The sequence below is a fragment of the Helianthus annuus genome, chromosome 17 (assembly GCF_002127325.2).
Source record: "Helianthus annuus cultivar XRQ/B chromosome 17, HanXRQr2.0-SUNRISE, whole genome shotgun sequence".
In the NCBI taxonomy this organism is placed as follows: Eukaryota; Viridiplantae; Streptophyta; class Magnoliopsida; order Asterales; family Asteraceae; genus Helianthus; species Helianthus annuus.
In genome coordinates this window covers 28,222,044-28,248,261 of record NC_035449.2, presented here as the reverse complement: position 1 = coordinate 28,248,261, position 26,218 = coordinate 28,222,044, and the positions used below count along the sequence as shown (strand labels likewise).

General features: G+C 36.2%; 3 protein-coding genes across 3 annotated transcripts; 2 read left to right on the top strand and 1 right to left on the bottom strand.

The window, feature by feature from the left end:
- Positions 1 to 1,898: 1,898 nt before the first annotated feature.
- Positions 1,899 to 3,423, top strand: LOC110922132 (putative glycosyltransferase 7). The gene has a single exon (XM_022166456.2). It carries the CDS (start codon positions 1,928 to 1,930, stop codon positions 3,209 to 3,211), a length of 1,284 nt encoding a protein of 427 aa, XP_022022148.1. The 5' UTR covers positions 1,899 to 1,927; the 3' UTR covers positions 3,212 to 3,423.
- A 4,930-nt stretch (positions 3,424 to 8,353) lies between these two features.
- LOC110923124 (pyruvate kinase, cytosolic isozyme) lies at positions 8,354 to 13,567 on the bottom strand. Its single transcript, XM_022167304.2, has 4 exons — positions 13,416 to 13,567; positions 11,463 to 11,738; positions 10,104 to 10,565; positions 8,354 to 9,339 (listed from the first exon to the last, which is right to left on the bottom strand). The coding sequence occupies exons 2-4, from the start codon at positions 11,718 to 11,720 to the stop codon at positions 8,527 to 8,529; spliced, it is 1,533 nt and encodes a 510-aa protein (XP_022022996.1). The 5' UTR covers positions 11,721 to 11,738; positions 13,416 to 13,567; the 3' UTR covers positions 8,354 to 8,526.
- Positions 13,568 to 16,685: 3,118 nt separating this feature from the next.
- On the top strand, positions 16,686 to 25,995 carry LOC110923915 (glycine-rich RNA-binding, abscisic acid-inducible protein-like). Its single transcript, XM_022167970.1, has 3 exons — positions 16,686 to 16,705; positions 24,904 to 25,141; positions 25,723 to 25,995. The coding sequence occupies exons 1-3, from the start codon at positions 16,686 to 16,688 to the stop codon at positions 25,993 to 25,995; spliced, it is 531 nt and encodes a 176-aa protein (XP_022023662.1).
- The last annotated feature ends 223 nt before the right edge of the window (positions 25,996 to 26,218 follow it).

Sequence of the window (26,218 nt, the reverse complement as noted above, 5' to 3'; positions counted from 1 at the left end):
ATATATATAAATTTGTAAAATTATATTTAAAAAGTCCAATCCGATTAATATCGATTAATCCCGGTTAATCCCTATGCGGTACCTCACCGCCCGACTAGCGCCTAGCGCCTTCTACGACATTGAATACAAGTATTAAGTAAAATACTATCCAAATAATAAGAGATATGCTGCGTACACGTGTGGCGATTAACTAGAAGAACCATCTATGAATAAGATTCTATCCTTGTTAAAGAATTTATACGGAAGAAAGTAAAGAAATTCCGTTTGAAGAGATGAAAATCCATAAGCTCAAATTGGTCGGGAAGGACTAGATAGAGGCATGGTAAAGAATATGAAAAGTTTCCAGAATAAGTCAGAAACCCCATATAATGGTTAACGTACTAGTTAACAAGAAACTTTGAGGACTAAATAAGGAGAATGTAACACCTCGTCCAAAACCACGACATTAGAAATTTAGAACATGTGACACAACATGAAGAGTTTGGCAAATGACCCTAAACTTCAAATGGAAATGCCCCGTGCTAGGAAATAAGTTACGGGAACTATAACCTATCAACGAATAAGTCTTGCCGATCCGTATGTTAAAAGGTTTGGTAACGAAGTCTTACCATATCATAACGGTCCGTTACAGGGAACGTTCGATGATGGACCCGTCACTATTTCGTGATGGTCCGTTACATGCACAAAAGTGTGGAGAAGATTACTTCATAGTATTAATATTATTATGTACACTTCCATTTGATTTATTTGGAAAGCATAGAACACTTATTTAAAAAGGAGAAACCTTTGCCATCAAAGACAATGTCACATGGTGTGGCTTAACGTTACCCCGTCAACTCATCAATTTTAGCGTCCTATGGCGCCATCAACCACCCCCTGCTCGTTACCAAGGGGCGTCACCCCTTGTCCGCCATTGCAGTAACGGTTGTTAAAGGAGAAAGAAGGTGAGACCCATTTTTTTCAGCCAATCAAATCTCTTCTTTTTATTATTATTTTTTTGTATTTTGTTTAATAGGAGACTTTAAAGTGGCTTTAAACCATTGCATGACACTGATCTTTAAAGTGGCTTTAAACCATTGTTTAATAGGAGACTTTTTTGTATTTTGTTTAAAAGGAGATCTTTAAAGCCCCCTATGTGACATGACACTGATGTGACGCTGATGTATTGTGATAACTGATAAAGCCCCTAGAGGTTTTAAACAACACCCTCTAGCCTATCTGAAGAAATTATTTCGCAGGTCTTTAACCAAATCAAATAAAATAACCACTCAACAAATTTATTGTGAAAGATTGTAGCAACTCATAAAATTATCGAATCTCATTATTATTTTTAAAGTGAAAGATTGTAGCAACTCCCAAAATTATCGCATGTCATTATTATTTTTAAACTTAAAAATATTGTTTTATTAAAGTCTAGCGGAGAAATATGATGGGTGGCACTTCGCTTTGTGTATTAGTTTTTGGTCGAATAACAATTTAACATGCATACCTCCAACTTTGTACGCATCAATAAATTCAAACACTATTACAATACATCAAGTAAATAAAAAAGAAATCAATTCTATAACATTATGATTTCTATAGTTCATCAAAGTTGTTAGTCATGCTCACTATACTTGATTGCAATTGAGTTAAAAAGTTGGTATAATAATGAAATAAACGTGATGCTACCATACCATTGAACATCCAGGCAGTAACACGTAAGATTAAAAGTGTGTAACAAATTTAAAAGTCTTCATGATCAGAGTTTACTAATTATTTATTATTATTTTATTCCCCTGATGTAATATACCACCAATTTTCTTTAACAAACGTAAAACAATTATTTTAATTTTAAACGAATAAAAAACATAAAAAGAATTCTCTCATATTTAAGAATCATTACATTGGAAAAGTGAACAATATTATCAGAAATTCAGAATCATCCATGGTGGTATTCTCACACGCAAACTGGCGAAAGCCGACAATCCGCACCCTTGACCGGCCGTCAATCTTCCTCGCCGGAGCACTAACGGCGTTAATAATCCTCTGGGCTTTCTTCTTCTTCTCCACTATAAACTCCCCACCCAACAACACCTGCAACTGCAACCAACCCGACCCGGCCTTCAACCTCCAATTCGACCCACCCGTTTCCACCTTCTACGACGACCCATCCTTCGGGTACACCCTCAACAAACCCATTACCAACTGGGACAAAAAAAGAGAAATCTGGCTCACACTACACCCATCGTTCAAGCCGAGGTCACGTGACCGGGTACTTATTGTAACCGGGTCACGTTCCACCCCATGCAAGAGTCCCACTGGAGACCACTTTTTGTTAAAATTCTACCGGAATAAGGTAGATTATTGTCGTATACACGGGTATGATATTTTTTACAATAATGTTTTACTGGATAGAAATATGCCTTCTTGTTGGGCTAAGATCCCAACGGTTCGGGCCGCCATGGTGGCCCACCCGGAAGCTGAGTGGATCTGGTGGCTGGACGAGGATGCTGCGTTTACCGACATGGAATTCAAGATCCCGTTCGAGAAATACGAGGGTTACAACTTTGTTGTTCATGGGTGGCCGAAAGAGGTGTACGAGAAGAAGAGTTGGTTAGGGTTAAACGCAGGATCTTTTCTGATTAGAAACTGTCAATGGTCGTTGGATTTTTTGGACTCGTGGGCCGATATGGGCCCACGGTCTAAAAACTATGACAAATGGGCTGATGTGTTGTTAAACGTGTTTCACCATGAGTCGGATGATCAAACGGCTCTGGGTTATTTGTTGTTGAAGGATCATCAAAAATGGTACGGGAAAAAAATGTTAATTGAAACGGGTTACTATTTGGAAGGTTATTGGGTTGTGATTGTGGATACTTTGAAAAATATTACCGAGCGGTATTTAGAAATAGAAACGAGTGCGGGTATGTTGCGAAGGCGACATGCCGAGAAAGTTAGCGAGCGTTACGGGGTGTTACGCGAGCCGTTGTTGAAAGATGCTGGTAATGAGTTTGGGAGTTGGAGACGGCCGTTTGTGACGCATTTTGCGGGGTGTCAACCGTGTAATGGGAAGCATAACCCGTTGTTTACTGCGAAAGGGTGTCGCGATGCGATGAACAAGGCTTTGAATTTTGCGGATAATCAGGTTTTGAGGAATTATGGGTTTGTTCATCGGAATTTGTCTGATCCGTCGGTTGTTTCGCCGTTGCCGTTTGATTATCCGGCGTGATTAGCATAGAGGGTATGAAGTTGTGTTTGATTACTCACTTTCTGGACATATTTTAGAGGTTGTTTTAGTTTGGAAAATAAAATGGTTGTTATTGTCAAGAGTTTATTATAGATTATACTTTACTTTTAAAGTTTTGGATTGTTTCAAGTGTTTACAAGTATTTAACATTTTGGGAATTTGAATAGGTTTGTTATAAAAGGTTATATCCCCAATTGTAGCATTCCTCACATCATGAACAAGTTAAAAAGTAAGCTAGATTTGGTGTTTGTACTAATTTTGAGGATCTTTTTTAGGCAAAAGTGTTATTGTTTAGAATCTTTAGATTATCTGATTTAAACTTGATATATCTCATTCACGCATGAAAGTGTCTGTCTACTAATTTATGATGATGTTGGCACATTTCTAGACAAACTCTCCTCTTCTAAAAAATTCTTTTGCTATTTTGATTTTTTTAATAAATTATTTTCTTTATTCTTTTGAATTAAAAAAAACAATGAACTTAAAAAATTAGATCTTTAAAACTAACCACAACGTTATGTGGTTTATGAGTCCAATTAGGACTGGTTGGACTTTCCCGAGCAATGAACAGTAGTATGGAAGGTTAGATGACAGATTCAACTTGTTGTGGGGTTTATGAGTCCAATTAAGAACAATTGGACTTTCCCGATCAATGAACAGTGTAGTATGGACAGTTAGATGACGGATTCAACTTGTTATGCGGTTTATGAGTCCAATTAAGACCGGTTGGACTTTCCCGATCAATTAACAGTAGCATAGACGTTAGATGACATATTCAACTTACTTGTTATGCGGTTTATGAGTCCAATGACCGGTTGGACTTTTTCGATCAATGAACAATAACATGGATGGTTAGATGATAAATTCAACTTTCAAAACATTGTATTTTATTGATCCAAAATCATACTTAATAGAAAGTCAAATTTTATTTAAAAATCTAACTAAAAGATTCTTTTTAATTTTTTATACATCGTATGGTAGGGTGAAGGCGACCGGAATACTAATTACAACTAGTACTAGTCAATTTATTTGAAGACTATTATTGTTTATAATTATAATATACGATTAGATATATACTTTATTAATAAATTAATAGGGTGCCCGCGCGATGCGATGGGGGCGACACTTTGCATTGCGACACTCGTTTCTGGTAGTTTTCTTATTCGTATAATATTTATGATAACATTATTGTGGTGGATATATGCCATAAGTGTTACACATATATAAAGTTTTGTTTTTTATAAAAAATAATAATCAAAAGACAAAAAATAAAAGATAAGTTGTTATAATTGTAAAGTATGTTTATTTTATTGGTTAAATTATAAAGTATAATTTTATTCTATATAGTTCATAACTTTTTTTAAATACCCACATAGTACTCATCCAATAAACTTTAAGTTTAAAATTTTCGTTTTTTATATAAAAAAAATAGTATTTGACTCGTAAGTACGTTTTAGACCTTTAACTTAAATTGTTAAATTTTGTTTTTTTACAGATATAAAAAATTTATATTTTTATAAAATTTTAAGAACTGTTTTTATAAAAAAAAAAAATAGGATGTTAAGCGTTTATATCTTTATTAACTTTATATCATACTAAGTTCAGATTTTTAGTTCATAACTAATCTTATCTACATGAGTCTAATTTTAACTTATATTCCCTAAAAATATCCAACACAATCTACTATGTATCTAGTCAAATTGGTAAAGAATTCTTTTGAAACTGCCTAATATTATTTATAACAATATAGTTGAACTTATAATTCCTAAAAATTTGCAACACAATTTAGTATTTATCTAGTAATGATTGTAAATTTCTTGAATGTTTTATTTATATTACTTGTTATAAAAAATGTTTATAAAATAATTAGTTTTTTATAAAAACAAAATGTTTTGTTTATAAATAAAGTAAAAAAACTCTCTTACACATGTAAAGTTTCGGTTTTTAATAAAAAATAATAATCAAATGACAAAAAACTGTTTTACACATGTAATGTTTCGCAACAATTGAATTCAGAACTGGTTTTTTAACTTGTTTAGCGATAGATACAGTGGTGTCCTGCTATGTATTTATAGTAGTAACTATAGAAGTGCATTACGATTTAATTTTAGATTTGCCATCCCTTTATTTAGTAAGTTTGTTGTGGTTAGTTTTAAGTTTTATAAGATATATCTAAGTATAGGTATTAGGCAGTTTTAATAAAATAAAATGTGACACATAATATCTTCATTTTATGTTACCGTACTATTAATTCTTTTTGTTTTTTGTTTGCATAGATGGAGCCTATCTTTGTAGATTAGGCGCATTAGATCACAAGTATTAATTACTTGTAGATTAAAGCATTATCAACTTGTACCTTTTAATCTGTGCGTCGATATTGAACAAGACAACTATCGAAACGTCGACAAAAATGTGTAGGTCGTCATGCTATATTTGGATTTTTATTAAACAATATAGTTCATAAGATATCTCAAGAATACGTAAAAAAATTATAGGTTTGTTGTGGAGGGGTGAATTGTAACTAATTATCTATAATTTTGTTAAAACATCAGTGATTTAAGTGTAATAAGTTTAGGGGCTAAAAAATAAATAGTGTTTAAAAGGCCAAACTACCCTCATTTTAGGGGTCTTTCTATAAATAAAGGGGGGAAAAATTCTTATTTTTTATGGTATCTTAAAATACCACTCCCTCATTCATTATAATATAGTATAGACAAGTAAATAGTTTAGCTAGTAAGTCTTTAATTTTTTACGAGGTAAATAACATGGAGAAACTCTATGAATTGAATGAAACATACGAAATCGTTTGCTTTTGTAGCATTCAAAATTTTTACGGTAAATTTTGTAAAAAAAAAAAAAAATGGAATTAAACCGGAGCATCTCCTTTTAATCCAAATATTAACTTTAAGCAGAGGATCATAGCAAGTAACGCATCGTCTGAAAAGTCAAAGGTTGTATTCACGTGAAGATCTGATCCATGATCCAAACGAGATCTCAACCAATTTTAAATTGTTATATTTATATTATTGCATTTAATGAAAGAATTTATATATAACATATATAATTGTAATTTTTAAACTTATTTGATTGGGATCTGTTTCGGGTTATATTTTAATTGGCATGGACCCTCTTTACCTGGCTTGCTAGGAGTTATCTAATTTACTATTCCTATATAATTTATGATACCGAAATATAGAGGTGATACATGTACATCTACATGTTTAGTTTACCATCACTTTGGATGTACTCTAACGTTATTGGTGTTAAATATGACATGACAAATTAACATGTCTTTTAAACTATTTCCTTCTCATGTTAAGTGATGTTAAAACCTCCATTAATTAACATGCTAACTTAGGCAAAAAATAATAAGAATTAATGTTATTTATTATTAATGTTTATTTTACCTAAGAAATTACTTAAACGGTATTGTTATTTATTTTTTATTTAATTTAATATTTAATATTAAAATAATTAAAAAAAGTGGGTGTGGTAGAATTAACAAGGTTAAACCATTTGTTTAGAATGAGCTGGAGTAAAAAGGGAAAAAAACGGATGATGTGGTGTTTATATGGAGTTAAAAAGGGTTAAGTTATACCTCATTGCCTAAGGTGTGATCAGAACCCAACATAGAAATGCATCTGTACGGTGTAAATGACTTAGACACACATCCACACTTTGTAAATAGTTAGATGAACTATGTAAATAGGTCTGCTTACACGATTTGTCGCGACTCATGAGTGCTATACCCAAACTAAAGAAAATAATGTGTTTAATATAAATCTAATTTGAGTTTGAAAAATTTGGAGGACCAGATTTTAACAAAAAAAAAATATATATATAAAAAAATCAGCAAAAGAGTCGGATTCCTTTTAGGTCGTCCGTAATGGATAATGCCCCTTAATGGGCATTTTCACCACATCAACATCATAATGCCCTTTAAAAATTTGTGTAAAGGTTAACGCCCCTTAATGCCCTCATTCCATCATTACTTTTCAATTTTGTTTTCCTTATCGGTCATTATATTAGTAATACCTCTCCATCTTCATCCCCCTATAAAACCCATGAGGGTGGTGTTGAGGGCATTATCAAGCTACTTCACGCCCCTATGATGCTTATTGCTCATGGTCTTATACCTCCCTATCATAATTAATAACTTACTATTTAGTATCACCATATCAGGGGAAGAATGTATAGAAAACCCACTTTAATTTAGAAAACCCAGGAAACTCAAAGCTCCCGATGTTTTTTTTCTTGAAAAAATTTACACATGTTATATACATGTTTTTAAGGGTTTTGGGCAAAAAAAAATCAAAAAAGCACCGAGTAGATATTTTTAAAAAAAATAAACAAGTTTTGGTGTAACACATGTTACATTCATCTGACATATTTGTAACATGTGTTACACCAAAACTTGTTTATTTTTTTTTTAAATATCTACTCGTCGTTTTTTTGATTTTTTTTGCCCAAAACCCTTAAAGACATGTATATAACATGTGTAAATTTTTTCAAGAAAAAAAAACACCGGGAGCTTTGAGTTTTCCGGGTTTTCTAAATTAAAGTGAGTTTTCTATAGATACTTACATCACTATATCATTTATAACTGTTTTAAATCAATATACATATTGCTTGGTAATATTGAGCCATGGAAATGTCATCTATTTCTGGTCATATTTTTTTTATTTAGTAACCAATAAAAAACGACATGATAAACATTTTCCAGTGATGTGGGGTGTGGGAATGGTGGTATGGGTCATGGGTCACCACATCTGACATTATTCACATGGTACACCACCCCTCTCTTAATCCATGCATGGTGAGCATGGATATTTCCATACCAACCATGAGTCTTCTGAATTGGGGGATTTGATTAGTGGTGGGGGCATAACCCACACCATATAGGGTGGTGGATGAGGGTGGAGTGATGTAGCGTCTATGTAGAGAGTGGTGATGGTGGTTAGAAGCATCACCACACCACATAGCCTAATGAATAGCAACTATCAAAACCAATGCATCTAAATAATAAACTCACTCATCAGAACAGACCAATAAAAAACAAACCAAAATACAGTCCAAGGGACCCACTTGGGCCTGGAATGCTGGCTACAGGCCCACGGTTCAAAATGTTCAACCAAACCCACTTTTTGGCCCAGACATTGATGATTAATTAAAGTTAAGATCCAAACACAAAACTAGTCCATGGTCACAGACTTTTCATAATCCAATACATCAAAACATAACATGCTTCAAGATACTAATACAAAACCAATTGATATGCCAACTTTGATTATCTTACCTTACTTGACTATGCAAATCTTGATGACAGATGCAGCACCGATACGGTGGAGTGCCACAACAGCATCACCCTTCTTGCACAGCCCTTTCGCAGTTGCCGATTTCAAAGCAGCTTCCAAAATCACCTCCGTAGACTCAGCATCAGTAGCCTTAGCGGACCCCTCAGCAAGAAGCGGAATCAATCCCCTGTAAACCAAACTATGCCTAGCTGGAGCCTCGTCACTACAGGTCCAGTCAAACGAGTCAGTCGACAAAACAGGCACCACCACTGACAATATCGGAACCGCGGGTCTGTACTTTGCTACTAACTTGGCTGTGGATCCACCCCTGGTTAGAACCACAATGAGTTTCGCATGAGCCTTGTTAGCCGTTCTAACCGCAGATGATGCAAGCGACTCTAACGGGCTCATTGGCAGCGGGGTTGACCTTATCATCTCCTTGAATATGACTCCGTAGTCGAGAGACGACTCGGCTTCAATGCAGATGCGGGCCATGGTTTTGACGGCTATTTCAGGGTATGCACCGGCTGCACTTTCACCGCTAAGCATGACACAATCGGTTCCATCGAGAACCGCATTTGCCACGTCAGTGGCTTCAGCACGGGTGGGCCGGGGTGATTTGATCATGGACTCGAGCATTTGTGTTGCAGTTACAACGGGCTTTCCAGCTAGATTGCATTTGTAGATCATCATTTTTTGGGCCAAGAAGATCTTTTCGACTGGAATCTCCATTCCCAGATCACCACGAGCAACCATGAATGAGTCGGTCTCACGCAAGATCTCGTCAAAGTTTACTACTCCTTCCTGGTTCTCAACCTTCATACAAATCAAATCAGTTTAAAATGTTTAACGCCCTAACTTAAAAAATAGAGTAAAATGCCATAATTTCGTCGCCTGAGGTTTGGCTGGTTTTGCGATTTTTGTTTTACCGCATCTAGATCCAAAAGGTTTGAAATCTTGCCATTTGTTAACTCCATCCATTTTTCTCTGTTAAGTCAAGGGTATTTCCGTCTTTTTTGTTAACTTAAAGGGCAATTCGATCTTTTTCAGGGGTATTCGGTCTTTTTACATAAGTGAAAAAGACCAAATTGCCCTTTTAAGTTAGCAAAAAAGATGTAAATACCGCTGACTTAGTGGAGAAAAATGTATGGAGTTAACGAGCCGTATGAAAATGGCAAGATTCGAATGTAAATACCTTTTGGGTCCAGATGCAGAAAAACAAACCTATGGACGAAAGTCGCAAAACTGGCCAAACCTCAAGGACGAAAATGGCATTTTAGTCAAATTAACATTATTTTATTTATCCACTTTTTCATGTTTCATGTATCTATATGTATATTTTGCTTCTATTTGGTATATAACTTAATAATACATACAAACAAAATTATACTGATAAAAATAGAAGACTAAACATGAAAAAGCGTTAAGAAAACCTCAAATAAGATTAAAAAATTATTTATAGTTTTGAAAAATTAAAAAAATCATTTCAATTAAAATTATTATTCTAGTAGGAATTTATAATCACTTGTGACACTTTTAAACAACATACGCACACTGATAACTAAAGAAAGAACACGTACCTTTGACATCAACTGAATATTCTTGGCATGCGGGCCAAGAACTTTGCGAACATTCACAAGATCAGATCCCTTACGGACAAACGAAAGCGCAATCATATCAATATTATTAGGAACGCCCCATTGAAGAATGTCTTCTTTATCCTTTTCAGTTAGTGTAGGAAGATCAACAACCACACCCGGAAGATTCACGTTTTTTCTCTCACCTAACATGGCTGTGTTCTCACAGCGGCATCTAACGGTCCCAGATGCTGGATCACATGACAAAACGGTTAAGGTGATGGTGCCATCTGCGCATAAGATTGTGTTGCCGGGCTTTAAGTCAACGGGTAATTTCTTGTAGCTCATAGATATGGTTTCTTCGTCTCCTTTAATGGTGTAATCGGTGCTTATCGTGATCTCCCGGCCTTCCTTGAGTTGAATTGGTTTCTCGTTTTGTAAAAATCCAGTTCGAATCTCGGGCCCCTGCACGAAGAAATTATAAACCGTTAATCATGGTGAACTTTGTAATTTATACCATAACAAGAATGATGGGTTATAATCTTTAATGAAACCCCCTAGGCCTGTAAACGAACCAAACGTTCATGAATTGTACGTGAACTTGTTCTGCGGGAAGTTTGTTTATGTTCGTTTGTTTAAAAAGTGAACAAACATGAACACATCTTTGTCCGTTCATTTATGTTCGTTTAAATTTTAATAAATACAAAAGTAGATATATTTATATTAACATAAATAAAAGGGGCTTTGTAACTTATATAAGTATAACTAATTAGTAATTGAGTTTCCCAGTAATCAAATAAGCTTTTCAATAAACGTAGCGTAATTAATCACCAATTTATACAAAAAAACTACTTTATGTTCGTTTATGTTTGGTTTAAGTTCATTTGTCTTCTTTTATATCTGTCATATTGTGTCCGTTTAAGTTTGTTTGTTTATGTTCGTGAACTGTTCGTTTAAGTTTTAAACGAGCGAACATAAACGCACTCGAACATGCCCATTTTCTTAATGAACGAACATGAACAAAAAAATTGTTCCGTTATATGTTCGTGCTCAATTAAAGTTAAATGAACAAACACGAACATGCATCCATTCGGTTCGCTTACATGCCTAAAACCCCCATTGCTGTTTGACTTTAAAAGTCAAATCTTAACCATAGAGATGGTTAACAACTCTTTATTAAAAAATCACTATTATGTAAGTAAATAATTCTATAACAAAAGTAATCAAGCTTAACTTTACTTTATACAAACAGTTCAATTCATTTCAACAATTAAAAGTCAAACAATCGAACTGATTGACCGAATATTATATAAAGATAATCTTGATACAAAATGCATAAAGACAACAAACTGAAATTTTTACCTTGGTGTCGAGCATCACTGCACACAAGATTTGAGTATTTTGCATGGCAATCCGAAGATTGTTCAATGTCTCTTGATGATACTCGTGGGTCCCGTGAGAGAAGTTGAAACGGGCAACATTCATTCCTGCCCTCAGTAGCTTCTCACACATAACCACAGACCGAGAAGCCGGGCCCAGGGTGCATACAATCTTTGTTTTTGGAATACGTCCGTCATTAGGAAGGTCCTTTAGGATCCCCTCAATGTCTATGTTTGACATGTTAGGTACTTAGATTATCTGTTTCACAAATGTCATAAACAAATTTAATCAGTAAATAGTTTATAAATCAAGTAAAACTAACTTGCATGTTGAGTTTAACATGCAAGAAAAACTTGTATAAATTTCAACAAGTAGCATGAGCGACTAGAACAATGCAAATGATATATAATTCAATTAATAAAATCAGACAAATATGCAAAAGGGTATATTAGGAACCTTCAATATCTATTGTAAATCTCGAATTCCATTGTCTCAAACAATCATTAAAGTCATTCAGAAAATCAATTACAACATACATAGAAAAGAAAAAAAATACGAAAGTAGCCATTTTACAAAGTGTATCATACCTATAGCCATGTTGAGAACAATTAAACAAATCACTCACATAGCCATGAGATATGAGATTGAGAGTTGTGTATCTACTTTTACCCGTGTATCAGACTTTTCCAATCAATAATGACTTAAACTAATGTGATATGTGACCCCATATTGCGTATAGAATGAAAACAGTTAGGGTTTAGGCAAGTAAAAGTAGACATGCGACCAAATATTTATGTATCTCAAGGCTATATGTGTAAAATTGTTCTGGCATGACCATAGAAATATAGGGGTGTAAACAAGCCTAGAGGCACGAGAGCTACTCGTGATCGGCTCAGTTAAAAGCTCGAACGAGCCGAGCCTTAACGAGCCCGAGCCCGAGCTCGAGCCTGAAATACAGCTCGTTTTGTTATCGAGCCCGAGCTCGAGCTCAAAGAAGTAGGCTCGAACCGAGCCGAGCTCGGGCTCGGCCCGGCTCGTTTACAAGATATAACACACTAAGAGAATTAGAACAGCGACATTGGTGATTTCTCTTAAAATACATCCTTCGGACTTCGGTAAAGTTAAAATCAGCTTTTCCAACTAACTCATTTAGAAACCAAGAGTTTAAAGTGACATAATGCCATTCAAACCAACAAAATCCAACAAACAAAACACAATTTATATAAAATTGGGACCCCGGTTCGGTGGTTCCCATTGTTCAAAAACAGAATACGAGCCAGACCCATACAATACAACAAACGTATAATCAATGTTATATAGCCAAAAGTTAATTCTCATGGCCTACAATTCAATTTCTACGCAAAATAACCGATCTTCAAACAACAAATAACTAAATTACATGCTCTTACATACAGATTCAGTTCATCCTTAAAAAGATGTTTCACAAACACATCCAATTCCATAACACAAAACCAGTTTTGTATAACTAAATACATTTGGGGCAACATATTCCACCAATCAGCAATCAAATCCGCCTTAATGAAATCAGATCCAAACCCAGTTCAAATCGAAGTAAATGAGCACACATTCAACAACAAAAAACTTGATTCACCTCTAAAAACTTCTTTACAAACAACTCAATATAAGTTCATGAAGCATCCTTAACAACATTATCTAGATACCGTCAAGTTAAATCTGTTATTCAGTTTATATCTCAGATTTACATCTCAAGCAGACAAATAACTGAATCAAACACAAACCCATGTGCATTTATGGCATTAAAAAGCAGATCCAACGAAAACCCGAAATCAAAATCACTTCACCTTTATCAAAACAACAAATCATACGGTACACATTTAACAACAGATCAACACAGTAGCTTGATAACTGATGCAGAATATATAAAAAGAAAAAGACCCAGAAAAGAAAACTTACCCACTCAGCAACAAGCAAAGCTCTCAGTGGTATTGTGGTCGCGTGCACCTTTTTCTACTCTTAGGAGCTATATAAATGGAGGGTGAAACTGAAAGGGACTCGTAAGAAGAAAAAGGGTTTACTCGTGTTTGGTGTGGAGTGGAGAATTGTAATTGTAATTTTAATTTTAATTAATTAATTTTTTACTTTAGATGTGGAGAAACGTTGAGCGGCCGGTAGTTTTGGTCAACATGGTGCGAGACAGGCGTCATAATCAAGTGACTAAAGTAATCATTTTTTGGTTGTGTTGTAAATCAACTCAGAATAATTTCGTACATAAGAACCTGGAGTATGTTGGGGCGTGGGTTGGGGGCATGGTGTGACACGTGGAGTATGGGGCATCTAAGACTAAAAGCCAATTTCAAAGGGGTATGGTGGGGCGTGGCTGGGGTGGCACTGTGGCATGGCTAGTGCTCTTGGCCAATGAGGTTCCACCATGTCATGTGGGTAGCCCCGCCCAACGCCCGGGTTGAATCCCACGCCAAACGGGCCACGCTGAAACCCAAGCTCATTCGGGGTGGTGACTTGGGCGTTTGTACCCAACCCCCGCCCCATACCCCATAGTCTAAACGTGTTTATCTTGATGGTGATTCAGAAATCTAAAAATAATTGTTATGAAGATATTATTCAAGAGCAGGGCCGGCCCTAAAAATTCGTGTGCCCTGTTCAAGCTCGAAAAAATGTGCCTTTCGGCCCTATAAATGTAAACTAGTTTTTTATATAACTATTCACGAAATCATAGTATTCGCTCAGACCAAACAAAGATACTACGGCCATGTGTTTCGGGTTGCGGGCCGGTTCAACGATTCGGGCCAAATAAGGTTTATCACATAATAAAAAACACGATACAACAAGGAAAAAATGAAAGTAGCAAACACATTTACTATTTCTCTAATATCATCTATTTTAGATTTAAAATAAAAAACCCTTCAAAAGGGGAAAAAGGGAACTTAACCACTATAACAGCAAAAAACATAATAGCAAGCAGGCCTCGAACCTGGGATCTCAAGTTTGGAAAAGGAAAGCTTAACCACCAAGCTATTCATCTAATTATATTGGAATGCTCTTAAAAAAAAATTATAACATATATAAGTTTTTTTTTTAAAAACGTGCCCTTCGGAATCTCGGGCCCTGGCCGGTGGTCCTCCCCGCCCACCTCCAGGGCCGCCCCTGTTCAAGAGTTGCAATCCTAAGTCGGTGTGAAACCGAAACCTGATAACCCACCCGACTCAAACGAAAATCAGTTTGAACCGGATGGATACTCAACCCGGTTAAACCCATAGGTTGGGGAGTGGTTTGTAACCCTCTTCTTTGAAAACGGTTTCAAATTGGTTTTAACCTGAATCAGACTAGTAAAAAGTAAAAAGCCTCTCAAACCTGGTTTGAACTCGGTTTGAGCCCGTATTGAACTAGGTAAAAAAAACTAGTCAACAAACCGATACAATTGGAACTATTTTGAAGTTGAAACGTAAACGGTGAGCTAAACGAGGACGTTTGTGTTTATCAACAAAAGGGCTATGTGAAACGAGGTCAAAAAGCGGCAATTTTATAAGTTGATAAAGGCTTTGTATGTGATTCGTCTAGCATTGAGAGCATGGATTACACGACTTGACTTGGCCCTAAAGGAAATAGGTTTTGCTAGATACAAACACAAGCAGGTGGTTTATAGGCGAGAATGGAACTAACGATTACTTTTGGTTGGTACCTATGTTGATGACTTGACTGTGATCGGAGTAACAAATCAAGATAGTTGATTTCAAGAAACAAAAGGAAGCTCGTTTTAAAATGAGAGATCTTTATTTATTTCATTGTCATCTTGGAATCAAAGTTAATAAAGGCGGCCGTTGAATCATCATCGAGCAGTCCAGGTATGTAACTAAAGTTCTAAAACAGTTTGGTTATTGGGAAGGTAACTCGGCCCAATTCCCACTTGATTTTCCGGACTTACTTAGCTTACTAGAGTCGATTACCATTTAGTCATTGCCTTGATTGGTATAAGGGTGTGGGGGGCACCTGCGGGGACTTCCTTCGGGGACCCCTGTTGCCGATTAGGGGAGGTGCCGCCATCAAGGCGGTGAGGTAGAGAGAGGAAGGAAATCGGTGGGGATTCACCGAAGAGAGAGGGAGGAGAGGACCAACGAAAAATTTCTTTTTTTTTTTTTAATAAAAAACCAAGTCACCTAAGAGGGGAGTGCCGCCATCAATTTAGGGTGTTAGGGGAGTTTAAGAGGGGAGTTGACGTGACACATGAGGATTGGTTATGCGTAAGAGAGGGGACTCCCCTCTTAGGGGAGTGCCCCTTACACCCTAAAATAGACCAAAGTTCAAAAATAACCATCAAGATTAATATAGACTGAAGACTGGGGCGGGCCCAAACCCACTTCCCCTCTAAAACAGCTAGGATCATCAAGGTGTCACTCTTCTGAGTACAAGCAAGTATGTAGTCTCTTTCAGCAGAGAGGAAGTCAAAGGATTCCCCTTTAGGGAGTATTCATGGAAGACAAGAACACGAAGGAGGCTAAAGAGGCCTGCTACCTTTCTTCTCCTGGAGAAGCCATGGGTCTTGCTTGGAGAAGGAGAAGCCAGTTGGCTGTCTATAAATACCAGCCCAAGGGTGCACCACAACACACCTCGGATACAAGACTCAACCTCCAATTTATACCCTCGCACTGTCCTTTACTTCCCCTTTTGAACTCTATTTACTTCTCCTTTACATTTCACTGTATTTCCCCTGTTGTAAATGTACTCCTTCTTTGTAACTATACCACTTGGCCTTGGATCTTCCTAGGACAAGTGTGTCAATATATCAATAAAGCATACCCGTATAATCTTTGTAGCAACATAGATGATGGGTAAAATAAAATAAACAGCTTCATATTTGTAACTTGAACCAATGATTATAATTAATTTACATGAACTCATAATTTACATGTTAACGAGCCCAGGTATACATAACCATGAAAAGGTACCAAGATAATACAAAAAAAATGCTCCTAACTGATTTTCAATTATCACAATCCTTCTAACTGTATATTCTCAATGATTTCATTGAAAGTCTCTTCTTTGCATGGAAACGTGAGACCTCCCATTGGATGAGTATACCCAAATTCCTCTTTTGCCATGTTCAGCAAGGTTTGAAACAAAGGATGTTTAAGATATGATAATGGGATTATAAACCTCTTCATGCAGTTTTCACCCACATATACAGAGAAATGACCTTTCGGTACATCGATGACCGTTGAAGATGAAAGGTATCTCCCTATCGCAAGCTTATAAGTGTACATGATTTTTGGAAATTTGTTTGAGCCCATAATCAATGAAAATTAACCTTGAAATTGCGACTGTTTTCGAATGGAGAAGCTAAGACTTTGAAGAGAACCTCAAGGAGTTAATGATTCATTCAAACCCCACATTGGTATAAATACTTCTCTAATTTTGAGACAAATCCACAGGGTGAAAACTTCAAGGAAATACAAGTACATCAAGTCGTCAAGCTCTATAACAAATTCCTACTCCATATACCGTACATGCATCTGTATCGCCATATGATGATATGATCTAAGGAATAAAGAATCTCACACCTTTGGTCCTCCCAAAGACAAATTTATGAATATGAATAATAATTGCAATAGCATATATGTTATCTATGGATATTCTTAGTGGCCATCTGGGATTACAAAAATATATAGCATGTTAGATTTCTTGGTTAAGCTGTTTAACATATATTAGTGGATAAATAGTCGTGGATGACTGATAAAAATGTATGTATAATAATGAATGTACCGAAACGAAGAAACCACATTATTCTAAAGTTATAATTAAAAACTAAAAGGATCTTTTGTAATTTCAGCCAAGACAATTAACTTAGCCTAGTTATACTACAACATCGACAAAAAAGTGTACTTATTGGCGACTTAGACGAAGATATACTAGATCCCATCACAAATCAACTTCTTTCCTACGAAGAATCAAGGTAGTGTACTAATGTACTATATACTACAAATGGTATTGATAGTTCTTTTCCAATGAAAAATGTCTATAACGGAACGAAGTAACAAAATACACACAAAGGGGAAGGTTGTTCAGCTATTTTTTTATATGAAAATGAATGACTTAAATTTTAAATTTACTTTAGATTAGAAAACAGATTAAGCCGCTACCCCCCTATACAATCAATATGAGAGTAGGTACTGGTGGAGCTTGATTAAAAGTTCTGCGAGGGTGGAAAGTTGTGAGACCCAAATAATTTTTTTTCTATCGTTATATTTTAGGTTATATGTTCAGGTCGGGTCAAACAATAATAACTCCAAATAAAACTAAATAATCCTCTTCTTACACATGAAAAACTAAATACGAATCCTCAAGTTTCATTTATATAAAGGGTCGTATTATTGGCACACTTTGCAAAATTAATAAATTCAATTTCCAAGGTCAGTCAAAGGCCGACAATGTCTTCACATGCCTTCATAATACGCATCATATAGGCTTATACTGTAATGCCCATAAATTTAAAATCATTATTCTAGAAATAAAAAGAATAATAGTAATTTATAAATTAACCACTAGAAAACCCTAATTAAGACACCCAAGCATGTCAATCAAGCAAGTAGGTAGGCATGTCAAGCAGGTAGGTAGGCATGTCAATCAAGCAAGTAGGTAGGCATGTCAAGCAGGTAGGTAGGCATGTCAAGCAGGTAGGTAGGCATGTCAATCAAGCAAGTAGGTAGGCATGTCAAGCAGGTAGGTAGGCATGTCAAGCAGGTAGGTAGGCATGTCAATCAAGCAGGTAGGTAGGCATGTCAAGCAGGTAGGTAGGCATGTCAATCAAGCAGGTAGGTAGGCATGTCAAGCAGGTAGGTAGGCATGTCAAGCAGGTAGGTAGGCATGTCAATCAAGCAGGTAGGTAGGCATGTCAAGCAGGTAGGTAGGCATGTCAAGCAGGTAGGTAGGCATGTCCCAAAAATTAGTATAAATAGCAGGCTTTGGGACTTGCTTCTGTGCACAAAAACGACACTCAAATTCTCAATTGACGTCGAGTTATACTTCTTCCACTACCCAAACACACACACACCTCGAAACGCTGCCGCAATCAGGGTAATAACTCGATCGCTATTACGATTCAACGTCCGATCGATTATAACTATCCAACGATTGTCTGAGTGCTGCTCAAATTGAGCTTCTACTTTGATTATTCGTCGTGATTTCAACTTGAATATTTGAGTGCTGTTCGAATTCGGACTATGCTCTGTTATTCGTTGTGAATCCGATTGAATTGTTAAGTATTGCACTTGATAATAGTTGTGAGGGTTTGATCTCGTGAATTGACGTAAATGCTGTATTAAGTTACTAACCTAGTTTGTGTGCATGTTATTTAAATTAGGTTAAAAGATTAATCAGTAGTCTAAACTCTGCCCATATAAATCTAAAATATTAGCACAAGGTAGCTTCACTTTGGAGTTATTAAGGTACGGATCCTTACCCCACTCTTTATTGCTTCATATTCAAATTATTATAAAACCACTAAATTACTATATCTGTTAAAAACTCCTCACGTCTTTGATTATCGATTCATTTGACAGTCCGTTCGATTCCTATCCTAATCATTTGATTTAACTTTCATGTCATGCGATAGTATTATGTTGTTATACTCATTATCGCATGTTCCAATATATGTTCCGTTTTGTTATGAAAATAAGTTTTATAATTTATGTGAATAAAACCATTTGTACTCTGATACCCTGAGTATCGCTTCTCGTGGAGTGTCCCACGAGCATGTTGTTGTGGCATCAACATCATGTGCTCCATCCGTGACGGAGAGATCAGTTCACGGCGTCTCTTAAGTACAAGTGTGGTACACAAGGCTATTAGGAGGCGTATGGATCGATCCTAGGATTTAAGTATAAGGAGGTGGATAACGGGTATGCCAATTCGCCATCTCATGTGATAATTATGCAGGAGTAGCTACCTGTGTATTGTCACGTTTTAAGTTTGCTCATGGGTACATCCGTAAGATATGATTATGAAATTTTGTTCTTGCATCGTATCATTTTTGCCTAAAGTTCCATCCGGATAAGATTTCATATGAAGCATTATTTGTTATTAGAGCCTAAAATTCCGTACTGAGCATTCGGCTCATTCCGTAAACTTTTTGTATATACAGGTCCACAGATTATTTTGGGAGGGGAAAAGAGAGAAGAATAAAGCCTAGGAATAAATCTGAAGATGTTAGTTAATTAAGATGAATGTCTCCGCTTGTATATTAATCTTAATTTTAATGGTCGTGTGGTTGTATCCTTATCAAATAAATAAATGGAATTATGACTTTTGTTTATGTTACCGTTATTATGACACGTCAGCCCTTCCGGGTTGGGGTGTTACAACTATGGTATCAGAGCAAAGGCTCTTTCCTGTAGAAAACTTGAAGATAGTAATTAAGACATGTGAGGAATGGGTAGATATCTATGATAGGATTCAACTTGATCTCTTATTTGGTTTAACTCCTATGTCTATTCTTATAGATGTCTATGTAGGAAATATCAGTACTAATAGTCACTCTAAGTATCTGTAAGTCTCTATTGACTTTTCGTACGGTAAGATATTTTATTAAGATACGTTATAAAAGGACCATTAGGGCACATATATAAGGTAATTGACAAGTATAGTCATGACCTTAGTTATGAATTTCAGATACACATGTGTGGTTAGGAGATTCTGGTTATATAAGTTAGTAACTCTGCTATAAAAGTTTCGTTTCTGTTACTTATGCAATAGGTTATATTCTTATTTGAAAAATTTCGAGGACGAAATTTCTTTTAAGGGGGTAATAGTTGTAATGCCCATAAATTTAAAATCATTATTCTAGAAATAAAAAGAATAATAGTAATTTATAAATTAACCACTAGAAAACCCTAATTAAGACACCCAAGCATGTCAATCAAGCAAGTAGGTAGGCATGTCAAGCAGGTAGGTAGGCATGTCAAGCAGGTAGGTAGGCATGTCAATCAAGCAAGTAGGTAGGCATGTCAAGCAGGTAGGTAGGCATGTCAAGCAGGTAGGTAGGCATGTCAATCAAGCAAGTAGGTAGGCATGTCAAGCAGGTAGGTAGGCATGTCAAGCAGGTAGGTAGGCATGTCAATCAAGCAGGTAGGTAGGCATGTCAAGCAGGTAGGTAGGCATGTCAATCAAGCAGGTAGGTAGGCATGTCAAGCAGGTAGGTAGGCATGTCAAGCAGGTAGGTAGGCATGTAAATCAAGCAGGTAGGTAGGCATGTCAAGCAGGTAGGTAGGCATGTCAAGCAGGTAGGTAGGCATGTCCCAAAAATTAGTATAAATAGCAGGCTTTGGGACTTGCTTCTGTGCACAAAAACGACGCTCAAATTCTCAATTGACGTCGAGTTATACTTCTTCCACTACCCAAACACACACACACCTCGAAACGCTGCCGCAATCAGGGTAATAACTCGATCGCTATTACGATTCAACGTCCGATCGATTATAACTATCCAACGATTGTCTGAGTGCTGCTCAAATTGAGCTTCTACTTTGATTATTCGTCGTGATTTCAACTTGAATATTTGAGTGCTGTTCGAATTCGGACTATGCTCTGTTATTCGTTGTGAATCCGATTGAATTGTTAAGTATTGCACTTGATAATAGTTGTGAGGGTTTGATCTCGTGAATTGACGTAAATGCTGTATTAAGTTACTAACCTAGTTTGTGTGCATGTTATTTAAATTAGGTTAAAAGATTAATCAGTAGTCTAAACTCTGCCCATATAAATCTAAAATATTAGCACAAGGTAGCTTCACTTTGGAGTTATTAAGGTACGGATCCTTACCCCACTCTTTATTGCTTCATATTCAAATTATTATAAAACCACTAAATTACTATATCTGTTAAAAACTCCTCACGTCTTTGATTATCGATTCATTTGACAGTCCGTTCGATTCCTATCCTAATCATTTGATTTAACTTTCATGTCATGCGATAGTATTATGTTGTTATACTCATTATCGCATGTTCCAATATATGTTCCGTTTTGTTATGAAAATAAGTTTTATAAGTTATGTGAATAAAACCATTTGTACTCTGATACCCTGAGTATCGCTTCTCGTGGAGTGTCCCACGAGCATATTGTTGTGGCATCAACATCATGTGCTCCATCCGTGACGGAGAGATCAGTTCACGGCGTCTCTTAAGTACAAGTGTGGTACATAAGGCTATTAGGAGGCGTATGGATCGATCTTAGGATTTAAGTATAAGGAGGTGGATAACGGGTATGCCAATTCGCCATCTCATGTGATAATTATGCAGGAGTAGCTACCTGTGTATTGTCACGTTTTAAGTTTGCTCATGGGTACATCCGTAAGATATGATTATGAAATTTTGTTCTTGCATCGTATCATTTTCGCCTAAAGTTCCATCCGGATAAGATTTCATATGAAGCATTATTTGTTATTTGAGCCTAAAATTCCGTACTGAGCATTCGGCTCATTCCGTAAACTTTTTGTATATATAGGTCCACAGATTATTTTGGGAGGGGAAAAGAGAGAAGAATAAAGCCTAGGAATAAATCTGAAGATGTTAGTTAATTAAGATGAATGTCTCCGCTTGTATATTAATCTTAATTTTAATGGTCGTGTGGTTGTATCCTTATCAAATAAATAAATGGAATTATGACTTTTGTTTATGTTACCGTTATTGTGACACGTCAGCCCTTCCGGGTTGGGGTGTTACAGCTATGGTATCAGAGCAAAGGCTCTTTCCTGTAGAAAACTTGAAGATAGTAATTGAGACCTGTGAGGAATGGGTAGATATCTATGATAGGATTCAACTTGATCTCTTATTTGGTTTAACTCCTATGTCTATTCTTATAGATGTCTATGTAGGAAATATCAGTACTAATAGTCACTCTAAGTATCTGTAAGTCTCTATTGACTTTTCGTACGGTAAGATATTTTATTAAGATACGTTATAAAAGGACCATTAGGGCACATATATAAGGTAATTGACAAGTATAGTCATGACCTTAGTTATGAATTTCAGATACACATGTGTGGTTAGGAGATTCTGGTTATATAAGTTAGTAACTCTGCTATAAAAGTTTCGTTTCTGTTACTTATGCAATAGGTTATATTCTTATTTGAAAAATTTCGAGGACGAAATTTCTTTTAAGGGGGTAATAGTTGTAATGCCCATAAATTTAAAATCATTATTCTAGAAATAAAAAGAATAATAGTAATTTATAAATTAACCACTAGAAAACCCTAATTAGGACACCCAAGCATGTCAATCAAGCAAGTAGGTAGGCATGTCAAGCAGGTAGGTAGGCATGTCAAGCAGGTAGGTAGGCATGTCAATCAAGCAAGTAGGTAGGCATGTCAAGCAGGTAGGTAGGCATGTCAATCAAGCAAGTAGGTAGGCATGTCAAGCAGGTAGGTAGGCATGTCAAGCAGGTAGGTAGGCATGTCAATCAAGCAGGTAGGTAGGCATGTCAAGCAGGTAGGTAGGCATGTCAATCAAGCAGGTAGGTAGGCATGTCAATCAAGCAGGTAGGTAGGCATGTCAAGCAGGTAGGTAGGCATGTCAAGCAGGTAGGTAGGCATGTCCCAAAAATTAGTATAAATAGCAGGCTTTGGGACTTACTTCTGTGCACAAAAACGACGCTCAAATTCTCAATTGACGTCGAGTTATACTTCTTCCACTACCCAAACACACACACACACACACCTCGAAACGCTGCCGCAATCAGGGTAATAACTCGATCGCTATTACGATTCAACGTCCGATCGATTATAACTATCCAACGATTGTCTGGATGCTGCTCAAATTGAGCTTCTACTTTGATTATTCTTCGTGATTTCAACTTGAATATTTGAGTGCTGTTCGAATTCGGACTATGCTCTGTTATTCGTTGTGAATCCGATTGAATTGTTAAGTATTGCACTTGATAATAGTTATGAGGGTTTGATCTCGTGAATTGACGTAAATGCTGTATTAAGTTACTAACCTAGTTTGTGTGCATGTTATTTAAATTAGGTTAAAAGATTAATCAGTAGTCTAAACTCTGCCCATATAAATCTAAAATATTAGCACAAGGTAGCTTCACTTTGGAGTTATTAAGGTACGGATCCTTACCCCACTCTTTATTGCTTCATATTCAAATTATTATAAAACCACTAAATTACTATATCTGTTAAAAACTCCTCACGTCTTTGATTATCGATTCATTTGACAGTCCGTTCGATTCCTATCCTAATCATTTGATTTAACTTTCATGTCATGCGATAGTATTATGTTGTTATACTCATTATCGCATGTTCCAATATATGTTCCGTTTTGTTATGAAAATAAGTTTTATAAGTTATGTGAATAAAACCATTTGTACTCTGATACCCTGAGTATCGCTTCTCGTGGAGTGTCCCACGAGCATGTTGTTGTGGCATCAACATCATGTGCTCCATCCGTGACGGAGAGCTCAGTTCACGGCGTCTCTTAAGTACAAGTGTGGTACATAAGGCTATTAGGAGGCGTATGGATCGATCCTAGGATTTAAGTATAAGGAGGTGGATAACGGGTATGCCAATTCGCCATCTCATGTGATAATTATGCAGGAGTAGCTACCTGTGTATTGTCACATTTTAAGTTTGCTCATGGGTACATCCGTAAGATATGATTATGAAATTTTGTTCTTGCATCGTATCATTTTCGCCTAAAGTTCCATCCGGATAAGATTTCATATGAAGCATTATTTGTTATTTGAGCCTAAAATTCCGTACTGAGCATTCGGTTCATTCCGTAAACTTTTTGTATATACAGGTCCACAGATTATTTTGGGAGGGGAAAAGAGAGAAGAATAAAGCCTAGGAATAAATCTGAAGATGTTAGTTAATTAAGATGAATGTCTCCGCTTGTATATTAATCTTAATTTTAATGGTCGTGTGGTTGTATCCTTATCAAATAAATAAATGGAATTATGACTTTTGTTTATGTTACCGTTATTGTGACACGTCAGCCCTTCCGGGTTGGGGTGTTACATATACGATGCGTATTAGTAAAAGGTTGCTATCAACTCTGACAGATAGGGTTCACATGCAAACCCTATACTGATCGTATAGGCATATATGATCCGTATTAAGTACGGGGTTACTTTCTGTCACTAAACAGTGACATAAAGTGATTGACAGGAACAACACGGGTCGTATAGGTCTATACGACTCGTATTAGTAAATTCAATTTCCAAGGTTAGTCAAAGGTTGATACTGTCTTCACATGCCTTCATAATACGCATCGTATAGGCCTATACGATGCGTATTAGTAAAAGGTTGTTTATTAACTCTAACAGATAGGGTTCACATGCAAACCCTATACTGATCATATATGCATATACGATCTGTATTAAGTACGAGGTTACTTTTTGTAACTCAACAGTGACATAAAGTGATTGACAGGAACATTACGTCAGCCCTATACGGGTCGTATAGGCCTATACGACCCACATTGGTCTGTGAATTTGCATTTTTCTTGGCCTTTATAAACGAGGAAGATGAAGAAGATTCACAAAATTCATTCCCTTCTCGCCGTTTTTTCTTTATATTCGATTCCACCATGTTTTGGCTCAACCTTAATTACATTTTCGGCGAGTCATCTGACACAAACACGAGCACGTTTATTCCGGGAAGCAGTGTGGTATAGCATTTTTTAACTTGTTTTGTTTATGAAGTACTTAGCACACCGTTTGTATTAGAAGGGGTCTGTTGTCCCTGATTCTTACGATAGGAGAGGAAATGATAATCACGCGGAGGAGGTCGTGTCCGACTTTCGTCCCGATCATAATGAATCGTTGTTTTTTTAAATATAAAAATATATTTAAAATCTTATTTTCTTTGTACAAATGTTATATTTTTAAATAGAAATTGATGTTATATTTAAAAAAAATTAAAAAATGTTATATTTAATATTTAAAAATTAAAAATTATTGTTACATTTTAAAAAAATATTAAAAATTTTTATATTTTTTTAAAATATAATAAAAAGGTTATATTTAATATTAAAAATAAAAAAATTATTTTTACATTTAAAAAAATATTAAAATTGTTGTATTTTTTTAAATATAATAAAAAGGTTATACTTAACATTACAAATTAAAGATTATTGTTAGATTTTTTTAAATATTAAAAATTGTTATATTTAATATTAATAATTGTTATATTTTTTAAATTAACAATAAAAATGTTATATTTAATATTATAAATTGTTATATTTTTTAGATTGATATGGTTGACGTTGTCGGGCGAGGGCGAGGGCGAGGTCGGGGCCGGGGTGGTGGAAGTGGAGGTGGCGGAGGTGGAGGTGGAGGTCGAGGTGGAGGCGGAAGCGGAGGGCGTGGTAGAGATGGCGGTGTTGAGCGGGAGCGGGGTGGAGGTGGTGGAGGATGTGCGGGGCTAGGGGCTGGTGGTAGTGGACGTGGGTGTAGACGGGGGCATGGGAGCGGTGGCCCAGATGTTGACTCGTTGCTAGATAATCCTTATCTAGCGTTCTAGGATGGGTCCGAGGCTTTTCACAGATGTGAAAATTTTAGGCGGATGGAGATCGGCGGCCATGCGGCTGTCAATTGGACGACCTTGGAGGAGGTGGACGAGGCGGCGAGAGCCCGAGATTACATTGGACATGATACTCCGTGGACATGTATACTATTTGTTACTCTGTTTTATTTGTTTTGTATATGAAATGGATACTAACCACACTGTGTGACAGGTTTTTCAT

What these genes read in the sequence shown, in the direction of transcription:
- LOC110923124 (XM_022167304.2), bottom strand. Translation starts at nt 11,720, where the DNA reads ATGTCAAACATAGACATTGAGGGGATCCTAAAGGACCTTCCTAATGAC. An exon ending in CAGTGATGCTCGACACCAAG is followed by an intron (nt 10,566 to 11,462) that starts GTAAAAATTTCA and finishes TTCTTCGTGCAG; the next exon opens with GGGCCCGAGATTCGAACTGG. An exon ending in ATATTCAGTTGATGTCAAAG is followed by an intron (nt 9,340 to 10,103) that starts GTACGTGTTCTT and finishes ATTTGTATGAAG; the next exon opens with GTTGAGAACCAGGAAGGAGT.
- LOC110922132 (XM_022166456.2), top strand. Translation starts at nt 1,928, where the DNA reads ATGGTGGTATTCTCACACGCAAACTGGCGAAAGCCGACAATCCGCACC.
- LOC110923915 (XM_022167970.1), top strand. Translation starts at nt 16,686, where the DNA reads ATGACCGTTGAAGATGAAAG. An exon ending in ATGACCGTTGAAGATGAAAG is followed by an intron (nt 16,706 to 24,903) that starts GTATCTCCCTAT and finishes AGTGATTGACAG; the next exon opens with GAACATTACGTCAGCCCTAT. An exon ending in TTATTCCGGGAAGCAGTGTG is followed by an intron (nt 25,142 to 25,722) that starts GTATAGCATTTT and finishes TATATTTTTTAG; the next exon opens with ATTGATATGGTTGACGTTGT.